Source organism: Oryza glaberrima, chromosome 10, assembly GCF_000147395.1.
Source record: "Oryza glaberrima chromosome 10, OglaRS2, whole genome shotgun sequence".
NCBI classification, from domain to species: domain Eukaryota; kingdom Viridiplantae; phylum Streptophyta; class Magnoliopsida; order Poales; family Poaceae; genus Oryza; species Oryza glaberrima.
Window position 1 is genome coordinate 4,637,417 of NC_068335.1, and position 23,757 is coordinate 4,661,173.

A 23,757-nucleotide genomic window follows, 5' to 3' on the forward strand; every position below is an offset into this window, starting at 1 on the left:
ATCATCCGCAGTGTTGTTATCGCCAGCAACCCTGTCCACCTCGCCCGTTTGATTTCCTTAAAATCCAGCGTACTGAGCCCAGTCGGGAATGTTCTCGTCCTCCACTTCATCTTCTTCCTTTTCAACCCCTTGCTCACCATGGGATGTCCAATAATTATAGCTTGGCATGAACCCCGACTCAAACAAGTACAAATGAATAGTCTTGGATGCAGAATACTCCTTCTGGTTCTTACACTTATTGCATGGACAACAAATAAAACAGTTACGCTTGTCAGCTTCGGCCACTCTCAAAAAATAATGCACGCCATCGATAAACTCTTTGGACCGCCGGTCAGCGTACATCCATTGCCGATTCATCTACATGAAATGAAAAAAAATCGTATATAAATAAATTTTGGTACAATAATGACAGTCAAACAGTAATGATAAAATAATTAAAAACTCTTTCGACAAGCAATTCTTATTAACAATTTTTGAAGTTCTAAACTAATATTAGTGTTATACTTCTCTTAATTTTAAATTTAGTTTGTTTTCTATTTTTTAAGATGAATTTTTATCATATTTTAAACTATGAGAATAAAATATCTATATATTCTTCTTCTCCACACAAATTTTCTCTCTTCATCTTACAACAAAGTTTTGGAGACAAAAAAAATGTGTGAGGATGAAGTGACTAACCTTTTAGACACCTCCGATTTGTATATAATCACTAAAAAAATTTCACAAGAAATTTTGGCATGACCTCCCCTCTTTCTTTGAGAAATTTTGAAGCTCGCTCTCGGGCTGGAGGAGGAAGAAGGCATATATAAGGGGGGATCTTTTGTCCCGGTTGGTGTTACCAACCAGGGCTAAAGATCGCCGTGATCTTTAGTCCCGGTTGGTGATCCCGGGGGCCCTGACAACGTCTGACATCTTTACAACCGTTGGCGATCACATATGCCCGTTGTAGCCACCAACCGGGACTACAGATCATCTTTAGTCCCGGTTTTAAATGAATCCGGGACCATTGTGGATTTCGGCCGACCGACCAAAGATGGTTTCTCCACCAGTGAATCAACGCACCTTCTCTGTACGAGCCCACAATAACACGCAAGTTTGCTAGGCTCCTGCTTGCAATACCTAGAGTGCCACTTGCTTATACATATCGTCTCATCTCGCCCCAAACAAACCAACCAAGCTAGCCAGCTATCTGCCCGCCACAATGGACGCACTGCCATTCCTCCTCCTGCTCCTCCAGCTCTCATGTGCCCCGTCCTTCTAGCTCTCATGTGCCCCGTAGTCAACGGCAGCGCCCTCCTGCCGCTCCATGATGCCGCCGTCGATCTCCACCCCATCATGCTGCTGCCAGGGAATGGCTGTAGCCAGCTCGACGCGGAGCTCACCGAGCACTACGAGCCATCGCCATGGGCGCCGGCGAGCTGCGGCGGCGCTGCGGCCGCGGGGAAGGGGAAGGGACGACGACGGTGGTTCCGGCTGTGGAAGAACAGCACCGCACTGGGCGACCCCGCGGTGGCGCTTTGCTATGCGGACCAGCTGCGGGTGGTGTACGACCGCGCCGTCACCGACTACCGCAACATCGCCCGCGTCTGGACCCATGTCGTGTCGTTCGGCACCACCCGCGGCTTCGGCTCCGACGATGATCCCTCGGATCCGGAAAGGTGAGCCGCCGGCCATGTCGTACGTGTACAACATTATTATTGTCATACACTCTGCACTTTTGACGAAGTTTGCTACGTGATATACGTGGGCGATTACGGTGTACGCACTACTAGAAAACTAATCTTCGCAGGCAGGAGGGAGGTCCGGCTGCATCACAACGACTGCGAAAATCATCGATTTTCGCAGTCGGCGCAACGGCCCGCCTGAGAAAATGCAAAAAAACGAACAAACAAAAATCGCCGCACGCGGCTCGCCGCCGCCGCCCTCCCGGCCGGATCTGAGAGGGGAGGGGAGCCGCCGCCGTCGTCATCGTCGCCGCCGCCGCGCTCCATGCCATCGTCGCCCCGCGCGTCGTCTTCACCACCGTCCCGCGCCTTCGTCGCCGCCGCCAGCCCCCGCCGACCTCCCCCCTCCCTCCTCCAGCCAGATCTGCGAGGGAGGGAGGGAGGGGAGATGCCGCCGGCCGCCGCGCGCCGCCCCGCGCCGGCGGTGGAGGAGGAGTTGGAAAGGTCGAGCTGGCGAAGGGTGGCGTCTTGGAGGTAGAAGCGAGGGTGGGTGGGGCGGAGGACGAGGTACACGATGAGCGCGATGATGCCGACGAGGATGGCGAGGACGACGAGGATGCCCCGCGCCGTCGTCGCCGCCGTCGCCCCAGCCGGCCTCCCCCTCCCTCCTCCAGCCAGATCTGGGAGGGAGGTGGGAGGAGAGCCGCCGCCGTCAACCCCGCCGGCCTCCCCCTCCCTCCTCCGGTCAGATCTGAGAGGGAAGGGGGAGGGGAGCCACCGCCACCGCCCAGCCCACTCCGCTGCCGCTCCACGCCGTTGCCGCCGGCCTCCCCCTCCCTCCTCCGGCCAGATCTAGGAGGGAGGGGGGAGGGGAACCGCTACAGCCGCCCAGCCCGCGTCGCCGCCGCCCGGACTTCGGTCGCGCCTCCTCGCCGTTGCCGCCCTCCGCCGTCACCGCCCGCGATCGCCGCTGGGGAGAGTAGAAGTGAAGGGAGGGGAGAGGAGGAGAGGAGAGGGGAGGGGAGAGGCCGGTGAGGAAGGGAGGAGAGGTGTGGAGCGACTGAGAGGTGTGAGGACTTAGAAAGAAATTAGGGCCCGCAAATCTATTTATATTCAAGTCTATTTTCGCAGGCGAACCACTTAAGCGGCGCCTGCGAAACTGATTTTCACAGGTGCCTTCCGCAAGCGGGCATCAAATTTCACCCCGATTTATATTTTTGTAGGCTGTCATTTGGCTCTAAGGGTCACGTCCGCCTGTGAAAATAAGGTCCTCACGTTAAGAAAAATGCTTTTTCTAGTAGTGACGTACTGTGATGCAAACGCACGTGATGCATGCTGACTATCGTAATTAGCTACTCCCTCTCTTTCAGATTACAAGACGTTTTAACTTTGGATAAAGTTAAACTACTCTAAGTCTGACTAACTCTATTGAAAAAAATAGTAATATTTACAACACCAACATAGTATCATTAAATCCATAATCTTCTATCTATCTATTATTATAAACTAAAAGTCTATTAAACTTCCTACAAACGCTCCTAAACCACCATGTGGTATCCTACAAACGCTCATAAGCCGCCACATGGCACGTTCAATCTCACCGTCGATTTTCATTTAAATTGGTGGACCCTATATTTTACATCATTAGATTAGATATACTATTTAAAAAATTAATACCTTCATGTGGGTCGGAAAAAGAAATCCATATGTACGAAAGGACTCCATACATACGAAACATAAGTATGATTATAAAATTGATTAGAGAAACATAAATAGTACGTACAACTGAAAAAAAAACGTATAAGCTTACCTACTGCTCTCACAAGAAGAAAATAACATCATGTACGTAATTACGATAAGAGCAATAAAAAAAACATACGTAACATAAAGAAAAATAAACATAAGTAACATGCCATTGAAGAAAAAAATCGATGTTCTATAAAATATAAATTTTTATTTACAAGTAATATATACTACCATTGAAAAAAAACTTATGGCACTATTTAAAAATAAAATAAAATATATTACTATAAATCTACGTAAATATGCACAATTAAACTAGATCTTCTATGATATATAAATATAAATTATCCGATCAATGTTTTTTAATTTGTTATCCAGTCAGATTCCTTTAATTAAATGAATTAAACTATTGGTGCCTATGTTTATAAATACATCACAACACATAAGGCCGACATATAATAATTAATGTTATGATAATATTTTAAATAACTTGCGGCACTCTAAAAACACTCTCAAGCTGCCACATGACGCTCTAAAAAAATAGAAAAAATCTTAGAAATTCCGAGAAAAAAACTAGCCCTCGATTTTCATTTTAAAACAATAAGTCTACCTTATTTTCAAATGATAAATAAGATCATAAATAATTGCTTGTAGATATTACTTAAATATAATATAATATAAACTAATAGGTTAGAAATTATAAAACAATTAATGTTGATGAAAATAATTTATGGAGAAATAGTGGCAGATGTTTTCCGTTTAATATTTCACTCATATAAGTATATTAAACTTAGCATACGACGCATACCCGCGCGAATGCGCGGGTTACCTTCCTAGTTGAATAAATTCTTATAATATATTAGTTTTGGATTAAAAATATTACAACTTTTTTTCTACAAATTTAATCAAACTTAGAGTAGTTTTATTTTGACAAAGTCAAAACATTTTATAACCTGAAACGGAGAGGGAGTATTTATATAGGTTTGTCATTCACGAGATGCCGCACAGCGGAAGATATGGTGGTCCAAACTTAAAGTTAAAGCTATTTTTTAAGAGAGAAAATATGTACGTACAGGCTAGAAATAGAATGGAGGGGGCTTATCTTCTTTTTTATTCCTCCAGCGGTCCAGCCTCCCTACTCTTCCTTCTCTTCATTTTCTTTCCCCCTTCCCTCTCCCCTTCTCTTAATATGGTACGTGCACCCATGCTGAATCCATCCCCGTGTAAGTACCATCTTAGATCCTAGATCTTCATGTTTATAAATGGGACTACCTATACGTTTGTCGATTTAAAATTATACAATCGCCTTGCAATTGTATAGCTGTTTGCATGTAACTATCATATAATTTTCATATGTAAGTTTAGAAACTCACATGATAACATACTATTTCCATGAAGCGGTGGTCACATGCCCAAATCCCCTCTCCTATGCGTGTGTTGTGATTGTTTCCTTCCTTGCTTGCACGAATCGTGAAAGAATATCTAATGGTTTATAATTATACGAAAGTTGCATATATATATGTTATGTTGTATTTACATACAAGTTATAATGTAATTACACTATAATTATACTGTATTTATATTTGACAAATTTATAGAGAAATCACTACAAAAATACTCTCTTCGGTACAAATAATCCAAGCTTATATAAGACATAATTAAATCTATACCCTCCTCCAGTACATTATTTCTTACGTTTGGAAAACGGTGCGGTCTCCAAAATACACACTACTAAATTAACCATTTTTCCAAATGATAGCATTTTTATCCAGGTGGGTAGGCCTCTCAGAGCTAAATAAAAATGACAACCGTGGGCAAGATCGTCGTCCATCTACGAAAATAGATTTTCGCAGACGGATCTCTTAAGAGGTCCGCCTGCAAAAATATCTTTAGGTGGTCATATCTTTATTTTTGCAAGCGGACCTCTTAAACAATCAACCTACGAAAATCTATTTTCGCAGGTGGTACCTTAAGAGTTCCGCCAGCAAAAAGATTAAGCATCATAAAAATGACCACCTACCTAGTCAAAATTGCCTAAGTCCCTCTCCTTCAATTCCTCCCTGCGTCCTCTCCTTCCCTCTCTTCCCGACGGTCCCCTCCCCTCCCACCTCTCCTTCCCTCTGTCCCTGCCGGCGGTAGCAATGGCAGATACCACGGTGGTGGCAGCGGCTCCATCCCGGTGCGGCTTCCCTCCCCTTCCTCCCAGATCCGGCCGAAGGGGGGGGGAGGGTGGTGGCGGTGGCAGCTCCCTTGCCCTCCTCCTAGATCCGACCGGAGGGTGGGGGAGGGCGGCGATTGCGGCGGCGTCACCCCACCACCGGCGTGGCTTCCCTCCCGTCCCCTCCCTCCTAGATCTGACTGAAGGGGGTAGGGGGGAGGGCGATAGCGGCAGCGACTCCCCTCCCTCCTCCCGAATCCGGCCGGAGCGAGGGGGAGGGCGGTAGCATACCCCACCCCAGCGCGGCTAAATTCTCTCCCCTCCCTCCCACACGACGGTGGTGGCACAGCTCCAAGCGGTGGTAGAGGCGGTTCCCCTCCCTCCCTCCCTCCCTCCCAGATCTGGCCGGAGGGGGAGGGGGAAGGGCAGTGGTGGTGGCCCATGGCGGCGCCCGCGCCCCTGCAACGGCAAGAGGTGGGATGGCTGCGGCGGCTGCGCGGACGGAGATGGGTAGGGTGGGGGGTGGGGGTGGTGGTGAGTTTTTTTTTCGGCCAAAATATATTCGTAGGCGGGAGGCTACGGTGCCTGCAAATATGGAGATGCCAGCAATGACCTGCCTGTAAAAATCATCTATTTTCACAGACTTATGCATACAAACGGGCCTCCCCCGCCTAGAAAATGATTTTTGGCCACCTGGGGAAATAATTTTTCTAGTAACGACATCTTCAATTATATATTATTGTCTATTATAATATATATAAAAGCTTTTAAATATTTTAGTTTTATTAAAGAATGTTTTGGACTAATCTACACATGTGTCTTGAAATTTAATGTTCTAAAAGTTATAAGCTAGTAATAGTCAAAGCTACAATTGTTTAACTTCGTTCAAAACGTCAACAATATTGAACCAATGTAAGACAAACATGTGCATACCTTTTTTTTTTGTTTTATTTAGATAAGCATCTGAAAAGTTACTCAAAGTTCAGTTTTGAAAATTGACAAAATCTTATGATATACTCCAAATGTTAATGTTTCTGTCTGGAAAGAAAACCTTTGTAAAATTTCACTTTTCCTAGATTTGTACATGTCGACATTAATATGTCACAATCTAAGTGGAATTATCAGTTATATATGGAATAAGTGACGGAGCTAATTAAGAGAGGACAGGGTGAGGCCTGGCCTCGACCAACAAAAATTACTATGATTAGTGATCACAAGATTTAGCTATTTAGGCCCCCACTAATACCAAAATAACAATGCATAGCAAACAGGTTTTGGCTTATATTTGGCCACGGTCAACAACATTTATGCTTTGACCATTGATTTCTTTGATACTGCACTAAAATATAAACATCACATGAAACCGTTTTGGAATACGATCGATATAGTAACACTATATGCATGACAACAAACCCTTCATTAAGTTCTCAAATGATATGATTCTCCAGAAAAAAGGGCATCTTATATTTTAATACGAGGGACTATCGAAATCTTTGTGAACATATTTTTTTGATTTTCATGGATACACTGTGTAATGGAATGGAGCGAGTACAACTAATTTTAGCTAAGGGCATGTACAATAGTGAGCTGATAGCCGTTTACGTAGGATTTTAGCACATGTGGCAGCGAGCTAAACTGCAGAGAGAAAAGCCAGCGACTAATTAGTCGCCAGCTGACCATGTGTGGTATGTAAATCTGCATGTCATCGGACTGTCACAACCAGGGGTGAAGCCAGGATAAATAGTTACCGGGGTCAGTATTCGTACTAATCAGGATTCATGTTTTCACCAAAACCAATCGAAACTACGCAAGTTTGATATTTCCAGGCGGGGAAAAAGTAGATTCCGAGTAAAATTTTGAATGATTTTCGAGAATTATTTTTTAAAACAGTAAAATTAGACCAAGATTTGATCGAAATTTATCAAAATTTTGTGAAAAATGTCATATGGCTGGTTGGAATCCAACAGTAAATTGGAAATAAAACTACATAATTATTACAACTTGTAATTAACGATAAGAGACTACAAAATACGAGACAAAATTATCAAAATAAAACCAACTCCTATTGTAGTAGTGTTACATCTTGCCTATTACAGTTTATGTCGATAAAATTATTAAAACATATATATTATTAATATGTAAAATACACCAAATGCATCAAAAATTATCAAAAACACTAATTCTTTGCCTTCCATTATGCTGGAAATAAAATGAAATATGATGTCAGGACGTGCGATGCCGATGCAAGACAACTAGGAATATGATGATGCAACCAGGGAATTTATGGAGTAGTGGCTTCTGGCCTTATTTATGGGCCCAAATATCAAATCATATATGTATATTGGACCATCGTATAATCATAAGTGCTAGTTCATTTTCTATTTGCTGCTTGCTAGTATCATTCCTATAGTAGCAGTTGAGCTTTGATGGAACAATCAATGATGTCACCAGGGTCTAGTTTAACTCTTCACTGGGGTCATAGCAAATAAGAGGGGTACTAGACATCGGCAAAAAACATCACCCCGATGATTGCCTGTAACTCCACCCCTCACAACAGCTAGTAGAAAAATAGGAGAGCAACATGCAGCGTTGGAACAAGAGAATAGCACGATTAAAAAATAAAGCTAGTAGCATATTGTTGTATGTCAGGTTGGTATGTTTTTGGAGCCATCAGTCGGCGCTGTTATTAAAACTGTTCTAAGTACTTCCTCCATTTCATATTGATCGATCATTATATAATCAAAAGTCATAATGTTTAAATTGATCACCATATAGACCCTTGTACCTTATTTGATATGCAGCATTATTGTGTTTATGCATTCATGTAGGTTTTTAGGAGAACTAAAGCACTCGATCGTTTCTTATGCATATGGAGAGTCAAAGTATGTATTTTTCTTGATTCTTCCTCACTACATACTTACATTAATTAAAATACATGATAGTCAATTCTTATTTGGTCTTGGTAGAAAAAAACTTATACAATAATCAATATGGAATGAAGAAATAGCTAGTAGTAATGGTAAGTAGTATGAAAAAAATATGAGAAAATTTAGGGTTCTCGAGAAACTACATGTGCATTTTTTCAAACAAGAAGTTTTATGTATAACTGAATTCATGTATGCTTATTTTTTTTCATCAAATCCTCAGCCTCAATTTTTTTTTGGATTGAACTGAAAATCCTGTCAGGAGCCATTGTTTCAAGAAGATGGCAGTGTTAGTGATATGCCCTAAAGGCAATCATAGAGATGATTGTATCATATACTATGTTTACATATTTATCCGACATTGTTCCTTAAAATAGATAACTCCTTATTGGTTAACTAATATGTGATTCTTTCATGAGACTCTTTATGTTGTTTGTTACTATTTCTAAAGGATCCCTGATCAAATATCATATGTGGAACAAATATGTTTATATGATCCACACATGTATTAATTGATAATCATGTCTCATGGATCATGGTTTAGAGATACCAAATTAATAATGTGGACTGTCACGCCCGGAATTTCTATCCAAAATTCCAAACGCTTACATGTGTGTGAACCCTCGTCCAGGAATCAGCCGAGGCACACAATAACAAATTGATAATAGAGTACAATTATTACTCTAATTAATAAGCGAATAAAATGTCATTACAGAGGTAGATAGTTCCTCTGAATCAATAAAGATCTAAGCAGCGGAAAAAAAGATAAACGGCGCAGACGACTCCACTCCACAGGCAGCTTGACCAGGGCTACACCTAATCCTCCACACCATCAGCATCACTGTAGAACTCCTCCTCTGATGAATGATTGCAAGGTGAGTATATGACATACTCAGCAAGCCACGCAGCAATTATGCAAGTGCACAGGATAACAAAAGGATGGCATAGTAGGGTTTCATTTGCATAAACAGCATTTAATAGACATTTCAGAATTTAATAAAATAGTTAAGTAATAATTAAACATTATTAATCCAACGCTATACAACATACCCTGTTGCACAGGCCCAACCATTCTGAACAACCAAACCCAGCTGCACAGTTCTATCTCCAAACCAGGAATATACCATTCTAAACCAGGAGCTAATCAAATTATTACCAGTCATAGTATCTTTCATTATGATGAGAGGTGTGAGACTAATCACGAAAGACATTGTTCGACCCGCCCATAACCGCGGGCACGGCTATTCGAATAGTTTTACTCTGGCCAAAGGTGTACCACTGTACCCACAAGACACAGCCCCACGACATGTCACCATGCGCCTTGATACCACCACGGTACCTCAGAAAGGAGCTGTGACAGTACCCCTCGCACAACACAATCCACCACAGCGCACCGTTCCTGGATCATAATCACCCCCTTATAAACAAGGCATGGACTCCCCAGCGACCCCCGTGGGCTTATCTCCGCCACTTCTCAGTCTGGTGCCCCGCAATGAACCATGCTATACAAAAGGTAAAGCCGTTGCCCACGCTGGCTTGTGGCTGGCACGGTTAATGTTTCACAACCGAAACTCGTGAACCGGTCCTTAATTGTCATGAGCACGACCATCAAAACCATGTGCTCACAACCCAACATTATCAGGTTTTAGTTGGCAAATTAATTAATTAACCCATCATGATTAACCATCATGAGTTATCATTAAGCCATCATTAAATAATAGTGAGTCATAAGTTATCCCAATAGTGTGCTAAAGTTTCTAAGCATGGCTAAGCAATCACATGTAATATCTAGCTGAACCAATATATAAAGCTCAACTAGTCAATTTATAATAACCCAAGGTATCAAGGAATAAAGTAATCAAGAACAAAAGGGCTATAACCAACAATAGGCTAATTCCACCCAATGACATTCGAAAATAAATGCAATAGTTGAATAGAAACAATAGCTTTAAACGGGATCAACATGCTCAAAGGGTTGTTTGGGATCTGTGTGACTTGCCTTGCTGGCCTTGGAACTCTTCAAATTCTTCTCCTGCGAAAACGGACTCTCCGGAAACGTCGGAATCTAAGAGAAAAGAGCAAAATCACCCAAACAGCACATAAACAAGTATGAACAGTACATGTGGATATTTTTAACATGTAGATCTCAATTTTAGAAAAATTTAGAAACTTGAACCAACTAAATCCGAGCTAACATGAATTAGTTATGAATTTTTAAAGATTAAATCGGATTAAAACACTTATATGGATTTTAATTGAATTATGACGCAATAATGAATTATTTTTGAAAAGGAAAAGAGGATTTATTGCGTCAGCGGCTAGGGTTTGCGGTGGACCGGGTGCACGGCGGCGGTTCACGAGAACGGACGGCCGAGATCGATCCATCCAAAACGAACGGCCGAGATCGACCGGTCCACGGCCGGACCACGGCGGACGGCATCGATGACGTCGGCGATGACGTCACCACCGGCGGCGACCGAACCGCGCGAGCTCGCCGGCGAACGACGGCGCGGCGGCGCGAACGGAGAGCACCTACGGGTAGCGGACGGCACGGCGAACTCACCGGTGACCAAAGAAGCGGCGGAAGAAAAACGGACGGCGACAGCGACGAGGAAGAAGCGGCGGCAACCTTCGGCTTGACGACAGCGATGGAGTTCCGGCGGTCGACAGCGACGGCGGAGGGGCGGACGAGGACGGCGACGCGACGACGACCACGACGGCGGCCTTCCCGAGCGACGGCGACGACCGGAGCGACGGCGGCGCACGGCTGGAGCGACGGCGGCGATGGCGGCGCTAAGCCACACGGTGCTAGGGCTCTACCGGCGACGAGAGGCGAAGGCGAGGGTGGCGACGGGTAGCGGAGACACCGGGGATCCTTTTATAGGGGCAAGGACACGGCGGCGAAGGCCCTCGGCGGCCGGCGACGAGAAGGAAAGTCTAGGGTTCGGAGGAGAGAGACTGATCCGATTCGACCTCGAATCCACGAATTTCCAAACGATTCTAGCCGATGATTCCAAAAGAGAAAAGATAGAGGAGATCGAGAAGATCATTTCCCCTCTATCGATTTCATCGGAAATGGAAAGGATCGGCCGGATTTGGAAGGAGACGGCGGCGGCGCGGCGCTAGGGTTTCGGGCGGCGGCGGCGCGAGGAAGACGAAGACCTGACAGGTGGGCCCCACCTGTCAGCGAGCGGGAGCGCGCGCGAGCGGCGGCTCGGCTGCGGACTGGACCGGCTTGGGCCAGAGAGAGAGAAGGTTTTGGGCCGACTTTCGGCCCAAAGCCAAAAGAGACTTTTTAAAACTTTTTCCAATTTAAATTATTCATGAAATGCAATTCCATTTATTAAAAATACTTCCTTTGCTCAAATAAATCCTCGAAAAATCTAGGAATTATAGAATTAAGCAAAGTATTTAATGAAATTTTATCTAGCCTCATTTTATATTGGAATTTATTATTTAAAATTAGATCTTCTCTTCTAGGCTTTTAAAATCATTTCTAATAATTCCAATTAAACAACAATTTATATATTTAGGATTTTTAGGGTGTGACAAACCTACCCCCCTTAAACAGAATCTCGTCCTCGAGATTCGGAAGAACTGGCGAACAGATGCGGATGAGCTGACTTCAATTCATCTTCTCGTTCCCAAGTTGATTCTTCTTCCGAGTGATTACTCCATTGAACTTTACAAAAACGGATAACTCGATTCCTGGTTCTTCTCTCATCCGTTTCCAAGATACGGATTGGTTTCTCAATATAGGTCAGATCCTCTTGGACTTCTATCTGTTCAAGATTAGCTTCTTCGGTAGGTACCCTTAAACACTTTTTCAATTGCGACACATGGAACACATTATGGACTCCTGTTAAAGATTGAGGTAACTCCAACTGATAAGCGACCTCCCCTCTTCTACTGACAATCTTGTAAGGTCCCACGAAACGCGGTGCCAATTTTCCTTTAGTGTGGAAGTGATGAACTCCTCGAAGAGGCGTGACACGAAGGTACACATAATCACTTTCTTCAAAACTCAAATCTCTGCGGCGATTGTCGGCATAACTCTTATGACGAGCCTGGGCCACACGCGATCTTTCTTGAATGATTTTCACCTTTTCTTCTGCTTCCCTCAGGATATCAGTCCCAAAAACCTGACGTTCTCCCGTTTGCTCCCACAAAAGCGGAGTGCGGCACTTCCGACCATACAGCGCTTCGTAAGGAGCCATCTGAAGACTAGCTTGATAACTGTTGTTGTACGAGAATTCCGCATAAGGTAAATTCTTATCCCAACTTCCACCGAAGTCTAAAGCACAAGCTCTCAACATGTCCTCCAAAATCTGATTTACCCTTTCGGTTTGTCCGTCTGTCTGAGGATGATAAGCAGTACTAAAGTTCAACTTAGAACCCATCTCTTCTTGAAGTTTCTTCCAAAATTTTGAAGTGAACTGACTTCCCCGATCAGACACTATTTTCTTAGGGACGCCATGCAAACACACAATCCTTGCCATATACAATTCCGCCAACCGACTTCCGGAATATGTTGTCTTTACTGGAATGAAATGAGCCACTTTGGTAAGTCTGTCGACTATCACCCAAATAGAGTCGTGGCCTGATGATGTTCTGGGTAGTCCAGTGATGAAATCCATACCGATTTCCTCCCACTTCCATTCAGGAATCTTCAAAGGCTGCAGCAAACCTGCGGGCTTCTGATGTTCTGCTTTGACTCGCTGACAAACATCACATACTGCTACGTATTCTACGATTTCACGCTTCATACTTGCCCACCAAAATCTTTCCTTGAGATCCTGGTACATCTTGGTACTACCAGGGTGAATGGAGTATAAAGTATCATGAGCTTCCTTCAGGATTGCATCTTTTAAATCTCTGTTGTCTGGGACGCAGATTCTTTCGCCCAACCATACAGTTCCTTGCTCATCTTCCAAGAAACCGATAGCTTTTCCTCTTCTCATATTCTTCTTAATTTCTTGAATATCGGGGTCATTAATTTGGGCTTCTCTAACCTGATCGATCAGCGTGGGCTTTGCTTCTAAGGCTGCAACAAAACCTCTATTAACAATTCCCAAATTTAATCTTTCAAAATCCTTGCATAACTCCAATGGCAACTGTCGTCCTTCCGTAGCATTGCAATAGCCTTTCCTGCTAATAGCATCTGCTACAACATTAGCCTTTCCCGGGTGATAATGAATTCCCATATCATAATCCTTAATTAATTCCAACCATCTCCGTTGTCTCATGTTCAGATCTGGCTGAGTAAAGATATACTTTAAGCTCTTGTGATCGGTGTACACCTCTGTACGAGTACCGAAAAGATAATGACGCCAAATTTTCAACGCATGAACCACTGCAGCTAACTCAAGATCATGAGTAGGGTAGTTCTTCTCATGCGGACGTAACTGACGAGATGCATAGGCAACCACCTTCCCATCTTGCATCAGAACACAACCTAAGCCAAGCTTAGATGCATCGCAATACACTTGGAAACCCTTCTTTGGATTAGGTAAAATCAAAATAGGAGCTGATGTTAAGCGATTCTTCAACTCTTGAAAACTCTGCTCACATTCTTCTAACCACTTGTACTTTACATCCTTTTGAAGCAGTCGTGTCATGGGCTTAGCAATCTTGGAGAAATTCTCTATGAACCTCCGGTAATAACCTGCAAGACCCAGGAAACTGCGAATCTCTGAAACTGTCTTCGGTTGTTTCCAGTTGGTTACGGATTCCACATTACTAGGATCAACGGCAACTCCTCCGGCTGAGATGACGTGACCAAGGAACTTCACTTCAGACAACCAAAATTCACATTTGCTAAACTTGGCATACAACTGATGTTCTCGCAGCTTCTCTAGTGCAAGACGAAGATGTTCTTCATGCTCTTCTTTTGTTTGGGAGTAGATAAGAATGTCATCAATAAAGACCACCACGAACTTGTCTAGGTATTCCATAAACACCTTATTCATTAAGTTCATGAAGAAAGCGGGGGCATTGGTAAGTCCAAAAGACATAACAGTACATTCGAACAATCCATACCTAGTGGTAAAAGCCGTCTTAGGTATATCCTCTTCTTTAATCCTCAACTGGTGATACCCTGATCGAAGATCTATCTTGGAGAAAACGGTGGCACCTTTAAGCTGCTCAAACAAATCATCAATTCTGGGCAGCGGGTACTTATTCTTGATAGTCACATCATTTAATGCACGATAGTCCACACACATCCTCTGGGTATGATCTTTCTTTTCCACAAAAATAACTGGAGCTCCCCATGGAGATGAACTCGGTCTGATGTATCCCTTTTGAAGCAAATCGTCGACTTGCCTTTTGACTTCTGCCAACTCATTGGCTGCCATTCTATATGGTCTCTTATGGATCGGAGTGGTTCCTGGCACCAAATCTATTCTGAACTCTATATCCCTTTTAGGCGGCATACTAGGTAAATCGTCCGGGAACACGTCCGGGTATTCCTGTACTACGGGAATCTCTTCCAAAGCTATTTGGTTCAGACTTGACCTTAAAGACTCAGAAGACAGTGCATGAACTGTTACAACTCGACCATCATTGCTGGTGAGAGTTACTTTTCTGTTGGCACAGTCTATCACACCTTTATACCTGACTAACCAGTCCATCCCTAGGATGGCATCAAGATCTTTGGATTCTAACAAGATAAGATTGGCCAGAAATGGCACTTCTTGAATTTCTATTCTGACAGAGGGGCTACGTTGCAAAGAGAGTACTTGATTACTCGGGGTACTAACCATCAAAGGACGTCTAAGATCTTCTACTTCCATCCCATGATTTCCCGCAAAACTCATAGATAAAAATGAATGTGTAGCACCAGAATCGAAAAGCACTGTTGCAGGAACTGAGTTAACAAGGAACGTACCCAAAATCACATCTGGAGCACCTTGAGCTTCTGCAGCAGCAACATGATTGACACGAGCCTTTGGCGTAGGAGCGGTAAAGTTACTCTGGGTAGGGACAACCTTCACGCGTCGGGGCTTCGGACACTTGTCAGAGTAATGTCCTGGTTCACCACAGTTGAAGCATACTCCGGGCTTGCTGCCTTGCTCCTTCTTGGCAGGCTGTTGTTGTGTTGGAGCTGCCACAGGACGTGGAGCTTGATTTCGGATGTTGTTGCCAGCATTGTTGTTGAAGAACTGACGCTGCGGACGAACAACAGACGAAGAACCTCCTTGTGGCATGGACTGGGGTCCTAAAGTAAGACGCGGCCTCTGACTATTCCCCTGTTGTGCCTTGAAGTGAGCAATCCGACGTTTCTTCTGCTCCATGCGGTTGTACTTGTCCTCCTGTCGAATAGCCTTATCCACTAACTTCTGGAAATCATGGTAATCCCCAGTCATGAGTGGGTAAGACAGCTCATCATTAAGTCCCTCCAAGAACCTCTCCTGACGCTCTTCATCAGTGCGCACATCTTCTGGAGCATAACGAGCCAGACGATTGAACTCGTGCAGATACTCGGTGACCGTGCGAGATCCTTGGGTGAGCGACCTAAATTCTTTCTTCTTGAGAGACACCACTCCCGATGGTATATGCGTCTTCCGAAAAGCAGCGGTGAATTCAAGCCAAGTGATAGGTTCAGCAGTAGTCCTGTTAAGGCGGAAGTGATCCCACCACTCAGAGGCAGGGCCATGCAGTTGGTGTGATGCAAATGAGACCTTCTCCTGATCGGTGCACTAAAGCAAATCCAACTTCTTCTCTATGGTGTGCAGCCAATCACCAGCTTCAACAGGATTAGTGGTGCTAGAGAAAGTGGGCGGCCTCACACGAAGAAATTCTGCTAACTTGTTCTGGGGAGGTGCCTGGTTATTTCCCTGGTTCTGCTGGTTCTGGAGTTGCTGCATCATCATGTTCATAAGCTGTGCCTGTTGAGCCAGGACTTGGGCAAGTGTGGGATTCTCTCCATTGTTGTTGTTGTTGTTGTTGGGGCCATTCCCGTTGCTGCGAGTGAGCACCATCTGGCATGGGCGAGAGCACAAGAAGAGAAATCGGGGAAAACTACTTAGGACAGAGAAGTAATTTTTCTTCTAACTTAACTTTTATTGATCTTAACTGAGTTTCATTATTACAAAACTGAAGACTCTCTCACACCACTAAACTCACCAACTACCTAACACTCGAAAGCAAACAAACGCATGCACTTACATCCCACCACTGATGTAAACCACATGCAGAACTCACACACACAACCAAACTTAAAACAAGCAAACTAACACAACGATCTAAGACAACGGCTTGACAAGGAATTCTAGGTCTTCCGGGCATCGGAGTTGATTGAAGGCTCGTTCGACTCGTCCTCATCATCTTGAGTGGCTCCCCACTTGACCTTTGAATGGGTGGGCTTTGATTCTTCTCCTTCATCATCACTTACATTGACGATCGGAGGATCTGCTAGGGCTGGGGTAACTTCTTTCTCCACCACACGGACCTTTGGCGCCAATTGGTAGCGAGGGATGAATAGAGCTCTCTTCCTTGCGGTAAGACGAACCCTGGCCTTCTGCGGTGGTGCTTCTCCCTTCAATGCGGCTAGTTCCTTCTCCAAACGGTCCACCTTGTCCTCTAGCTTGCAAATCTTACCACGATTCCGGTCTTCACGATCTTGAGCGGCTAACACAGTCTCCGCGCGGGTCTCATCCATAGCCCACAACATCTCGACCAAATGCCTTGTGGTAGCATCGTTCTCAATCCCCTCAGTCTCAAGGTAGCTGCCACGGTCACTTCCCTGGGGTTGGCGAGGATGGTAGCGATACTCAGTGTCGGCCAACTGACCACTGTAGCGATCGCGGAGCTCTCCTATGGCGATCCTTGCCACCTCCTGACATGCATGAATGTAGTTTCCTCCTCCAGCTTCGAACATCACTGATGGGATATCTTCACTATTACTATTCAAGGTGACTTTGACTCGGCACTTCTCTTCATCACGATCCTGAGGAATCTGGGCATACAAAAGGGCAGTCCCAAATCCTATGGCAAAGGACATCGTACGCAACTCCTGGACAAATCCCTCAACACCAAACAAGTACTCAGGCTTGTAGCGCGGCATCTAAAGACAAGTGAAAGGAGGGAGTTAAGACGTTTGTCCAATTAATAGCATAAGTTTTTGGATTAATTTGAATAAATTTAGAAAATCAAAGTAAAAGATAAGTAAATAAATAAAGTAAACCAAGCTTGCAAGATAAGTTGAAACAGTTGGAAACAAGATCACAAATTTTGCACTTTTGAACAACAGGTTTCCAAATAAAAGAAAAGTTATAAAATCAACCTGCTAAATTTATTTCATTGCAGCAAGATTAAATAAAACAATGTTGTAAAACTTTTGCTGGTAAATGAGTCATTAGTACAGTAATAGATGTACGGTACTAATAACACAGGAATAATAAATAAATTTTTAAATGAGAACAATTAAAGGAATTTTAAACCGCATGTGCCATTTGTTTGGTTTAATTAAAAGAGAAAGAGAGGAGAATAGTTCTATTTTTCCAATATTTTTAGAGGGCTCCTATGGGTAACCATTGGGCATAACCTAGGGTCAAGGAGGCTCTGATACCAACTTGTCACGCCCGGAATTTCTATCCAAAATTCCAAACGCTTACATGTGTGTGAACCCTCGTCCAGGAATCAGCCGAGGCACACAATAACAAATTGATAATAGAGTACAATTATTACTCTAATTAATAAGCGAATAAAATGTCATTACAGAGGTAGATAGTTCCTCTCAATCAATAAAGATCTAAGCAGCGGAAAAAAAGATAAATGGCGCAAACGACTCCACTCCACAGGCAGCTTGACCAGGGCTACACCTAATCCTCCACACCATCAGCATCACTGTAGAACTCCTCCTCTGATGAATGATTGCAAGGTGAGTATATGACATACTCAGCAAGCCACGCAGCAATTATGCAAGTGCACAGGATAACAAAAGGATGGCATAGTAGGGTTTCATTTGCATAAACAGCATTTAATAGACATTTCAGAATTTAATAAAACAGTTAAGTAATAATTAAACATTATTAATCCAACGCTATACAACATACCCTGTTGCATAGGCCCAACCATTCTGAACAACCAAAGCCGGCTGCACAGTTCTATCTCCAAACCAGGAATATACCATTCCAAACCAGGAGCTAATCAAATTATTACCAGTCATAGTATCTTTCATTATGATGAGAGGTGTGAGACTAATCACGAAAGACATTGTTCGACCCGCCCATAACCGCGGGCACGGCTATTCGAATAGTTTTACTCTGGCCAAAGGTGTACCACTGTACCCACAAGACACAGCCCCACGACATGTCACCATGCGCCTTGATACCACCACGGTACCTCAGAAAGGAGCTGTGACAGTACCCCTCGCACAACACAATCCACCACAGCGCACCGTTCCTGGATCATAATCACCCCCTTATAAACAAGGCATGGACTCCCCAGCGACCCCCGTGGGCTTATCTCCGCCACTTCTCAGTCTGGTGCCCCGCAATGAACCATGCTATACAAAAGGTAAAGCCGTTGCCTACGCTGGCTTCTGGTTGGCACGGTTAATGTTTCACAACCGAAACTCGTGAACCGGTCCTTAATTGTCATGAGCACGACCATCAAAACCATGTGCTCACAACCCACCATTATCAGGTTTTAGTTGGCAAATTAATTAATTAACCCATCATGATTAACCATCATGAGTTATCATTAAGCCATCATTAAATAATAGTGAGTCATAAGTAATCGATCCATCCAAAACGAACGGCCGAGATCGACCGGTCCACGGCCGGACCACGGCGGACGGCATCGATGACGTCGGCGATGACGTCACCACCGGCGGCGACCGAACCGCGCGAGCTCGCCAGCGAACGACGGCGCGGCGGCGCGAACGGAGAGCACCTACGGGTAGCGGACGGCACGGCGAACTCACCGGTGACCAAAGAAGCGGCGGAAGAACAACGGACGGCGACAGCGACGAGGAAGAAGCGGCGGCAACCTTCGGCTTGACGACGGCGACGAAGTTCCGGCGGTCGACAGCGACGGCGGAGGGGCGGACGAGGACGGCGACGCGACGACGACCACGACGGCGGCCTTCCCGAGCGACGGCGACGACCGGAGCGACGGCGGCGCACGGCTGGAGCGACGGCGGCGACGGCGGCGCTAAGCCACACGGTGCTAGGGCTCTACCGGCGACGAGAGGCGAAGGCGAGGGTGGCGACGGGTAGCGGAGACACCGGGGATCCTTTTATAGGGGCAAGGACACGGCGGCGAAGGCCCACGGCGGCCGGCGACGAGAAGGAAAGTCTAGGGTTCGGAGGAGAGAGACCGATCCGATTCGACCTCGAATCCACGAATTTCCAAACGATTCTAGCCGATGATTCCAAAAGAGAAAAGATAGAGGAGATCGAGAAGATCATTTCCCCTCTATCGATTTCATCGGAAACGGAAAGGATCGGCCGGATTTGGAAGGAGACGGCGGCGGTGCGGCGCTAGGGTTTCGGGTGGCGGCGCGAGGAAGACGAAGACCTGACAGGTGGGCCCCACCTGTCAGCGAGCGGGAGCGCGCGCGCGAGCGGCGGCTCGACTGCGGACTGGGCCGGCTTGGGCCAGAGAGAGAGAGAAGGTTTGAGGCCGACTTTCGGCCCAAAGCCAAAAGAGACTTTTTAAAACTTTTTCCAATTTAAATTATTCATGAAATGCAATTCCATTTATTAAAAATACTTCCTTAGCTCAAATAAATCCCAGAAAAATCTAGGAATTATAGAATTAAGCAAAGTATTTAATGAAATTTTATCTAGCCTCATTTTATATTGGGATTTATTATTTAAAATTAGATCTTCTCTTCTAGGCTTTTAAAATCATTTCTAATAATTCCAATTAAACAACAATTTATATATTTAGGATTTTTAGGGTGTGACATGGACACATGTTGGTGAACATGTTGTTGGATAGACCCAACATGAGACACTGCAAGAGCCATATGTGTTGTGTCATCAGTAATCTCATTGAGTGTTGGTGTTGAATCCTTAGACCAGAAATTATCATGGTTCTCAACATGTATAGTAGCTTACTTAGGGACTGCAAAACGCTACTCCGTAATTGGGTAGTTATAAAAGTAGTTTTCGGGTATGCTATGAAACATGTAGTGGGATATGAATAATCAAGGTGGGATTTGCCCCTCCTATGGAGAGATATCTCTGTGCCCCTCGATGTTGTAGATTATGGAAGTGCATGGCCATGCCAAAGGTGATTGAGGAGTCAAGCACAAGTTATATAATCTATCAACAAGTTCGAGTGAATGATTGAGCTATTAGAGGATGGCACATATCTAGCCTTGAGCTTAATCGATATCGTGAGGCAAAGGGGTTCATACAAGTATACACTAGAGGTTCAGCCGATATGATCTTTATGGATGCCCGGTGGGTCAATACGTTCTGCTAGGGGCCGCTGTTAACGTGTGGACCGAAAAGGAGTCTTCGGGTTACAGCCGAGTATATATGAACCTACAGGGTCGCACGCTTAATGGGCCAGAATAAGGGAATTAGATAGAGATCCAATATGAGCTTAATTCGGATTGGGATCCGAATAGGAGTCCTATGGGCCTTGGAGGCCCGAGTGATGGATCCTATATATTCGTGAGGGGTGTGACCGGCGGAGGCATTGCATCACGTGAGAAACCTTAGCCGTCACTTCCCTCCCCGAGCAAAACCCTAGCCGCGCGCGGGTGCTAGCACATCTGCGCGTGGCGTTCCGTCCCTGTACGTGTGGATACCGGTAGAGGCGCCGCTGGTTTGCGGTGCTGACCGGCGTGGGAGTACGGCGAGGAGAACGCATGAGGAGGAGAAGGTCGAGCCGGTGCGATCGACTACTTCCTCTACATCGATGCACGCTACTTCGCGAGAGTTCCTTCGACTTCTCAGCATCTTCTTCCGCTGCACAGTGCGTCGAGTGGTAACGATCTATGATCTAATACTTGCATGGTTCCTGGTTTACGCGGTAGAAAATTTTGATTTATGCTATCATAGCCTACGCGTATCCCAACAGGCAGAGGCACTGGGAAGAATCAGCTACAAAGAAGGAGAGAACCTCTTCGGCGCTCCCTACGACTCCCGGTATGTGGCGGCGCCACCGGGCATGCCCGCCATGGCGTTCGCTGCCTGCACCGCCGACCTGAGGTGTCTCGTCGAGCACGCCAGCAGGAAGAACGGCGGCAAGCCGGTCATCCTGGTGACCCACAGCAAAGGCAGCCTGATAGCCGCGGAGTTCCTCACGCGGAGCGCGACGCCGTAGTGCAGGAGGTTCGTCAAGCACCTCGTCATGGTCTCCACAGGCGCCCACGGCATCGTCGTGGCGATGCAGAGCCTCGCCGCCTCCGCCTACGCGGCGCCGGGGTCGTTGGCGAGGACGGAGCGGAGCTACGGGACGGTGTTCGCGGCGCTACCGTCCCCGAACGTGTTCGGCGGCGCGCCGCTGGTCGTGACGCGGCGCAGGAACTACTCAGCCCACAACATCTCGGAGTTCCTCGTGGTGGTCGGGTTCTCCGGCGAGGAGGTCAAGCTGTACCGCACGAGGGTGCTGCCGGTGAACTCGGGGTTGAGGGCGCCGTGCGTGCCGATGACCGCCGTCTACGGCGCCGGCGTGCCCACGCCAGAGCAGCTGGTGTACTGGGACGGCGACTTCAGCAAGGCGCCGGAGGTGGTGTACGGCAACGGCGACGGAGCAGTCAATCTGGTGAGCGTGTTGGCGTGGAACACAGTGGTCGGACATGATCTGGAGCAAGGTTTCTTCAAGGCCGTCAAGGTCATGAATGCGACATGTTTACACCCAAATTTGGTACCTATGGACGAAATAGGGGAAAATTACCAAAGTTTGGAAAGTATCGAGTTTCCTTCACAAGGCCGGTTAGACCGCAGGTATATGGGCAGTCTCACCGGCTAGTAGGGCCGGTCTGACCGCAGGTATGTGGGCGGTCAGACCGGCAGGGTCCGAGTCCGAGTCTGTTTTCGTCGGGTCTCGGGTTTCCTTACTCGGGAAGGCATGTTTCGTGTTTCCTTTGGTTTCTATCTCGAGTTGGGCATGGAGAAGGGCCTATAGAGGGCAAGACCAACCCCTATTTAAGGGACAAGGCCGGTTCATTATAAAACCCCCGAATACAATATACTTGAATCGTTCTTTTACTATGTTTTCTATTCTACCCTAGTTTTAGTCCATCTTTGTCGGTTTGCGCTGTAAACCGTCCGCCGCCGCTGCGAGAGTGCAACACCTCTTCGTTGGTTTATCCTGGTAACCTTCCATTTGCCCACGAGATGGGTAGTTATCCTCATATCGATCTAAATCGGCCTAGAGGCTGATTTTGTTCTCTAAATCGGCACCGCTAGCCGGTTTAGCTGTTTTTCTCCAAAACCCATCTTAATTTGGCCCTTTGGCTAGATCGAGGTGGTAGGCGACTCCATATCACCACAAAGCGTTTAGGTGTTGCGATCGTGTTTGTCAACTTGTCACGAAAAGTTGCCAACACGAGTTTTGGCGACTCCGCTGGGGACAAATCTATTCGGCTTTAGAATAGCCGAATTTGCGATCTACCCATCTGTGTTTCGTCGAGACGAGTTCCACGTCTGTTTCGGCTGTGCGGCCGAAATCAATCCATACAATTCATCTACTGCTGTTGCATATTTCTCATTGGATCAATTTGATTGACGGCAGTACTGTTTGGTCATCAAGCAGAACCAATCTACTAGTTCGGCTGACGTTATCCGATTTCATCGTTGTCTGGTATTTGAGACCGATCGATTCGATCGGTTAGATAGCAGCACGCTGCCTTTTCTGTCTTGCTGTGTACAGCTAGAGCAAGAAAATCATTCGGATTAGATCGATCAAAGCTAGTACTGCACACATATATTTACATAAAGACAAAAAGCCGATTCATATTGTTTCGGCCGTTACTGTGAAGCATTGATTTTCCAGATTTTTGCTGCACACAGGGGTTCGGCCAATCAAGGCTACTGATCTTTTGATTTTTGGAATTTTTGCTAGGTACACACGTCAGATATATCTAGGAAAATTATAAGACCGTATATTAATCAATACGGTCAAATATTTCGGCTATGAGCTATATGGCCGGATTTAATCAAGGAATTTCTTCATCAACTATGACGAGCGGGAACGGGTTCAACAATATTGCTACACAATACATTAGAACCGATCAAGGCGTCATGAGAGGAAACGTCCCGCTACCTCAAGTTGTAATTTCACCAAAGGTAACCTTCGA

General features: G+C 45.6%; 1 protein-coding gene across 1 annotated transcript; it reads left to right on the forward strand.

The window, feature by feature from the left end:
* Window positions 1–1,242: 1,242 nt before the first annotated feature.
* LOC127752695 (lecithin-cholesterol acyltransferase-like 1) lies at window positions 1,243–23,503 on the forward strand. The gene is made up of 5 exons (XM_052278096.1): window positions 1,243–1,413; window positions 1,534–1,658; window positions 21,515–21,732; window positions 21,820–22,289; window positions 23,471–23,503. Exons 1-5 carry the CDS (start codon window positions 1,243–1,245, stop codon window positions 23,501–23,503), a joined length of 1,017 nt encoding a protein of 338 aa, XP_052134056.1.
* The last annotated feature ends 254 nt before the right edge of the window (window positions 23,504–23,757 follow it).

Coding starts and splice junctions, on each gene's coding strand:
- LOC127752695 (XM_052278096.1), top strand. CDS start 1,243: ATGTGCCCCGTCCTTCTAGCTCTCATGTGCCCCGTAGTCAACGGCAGC. Junction 21,733..21,819: donor CCTGGTGACCCACAGCAAAG/GCAGCCTGATAG, acceptor TGGTCTCCACAG/GCGCCCACGGCATCGTCGTG. Junction 22,290..23,470: donor GTTTCTTCAAGGCCGTCAAG/GTCATGAATGCG, acceptor TGCTGCACACAG/GGGTTCGGCCAATCAAGGCT.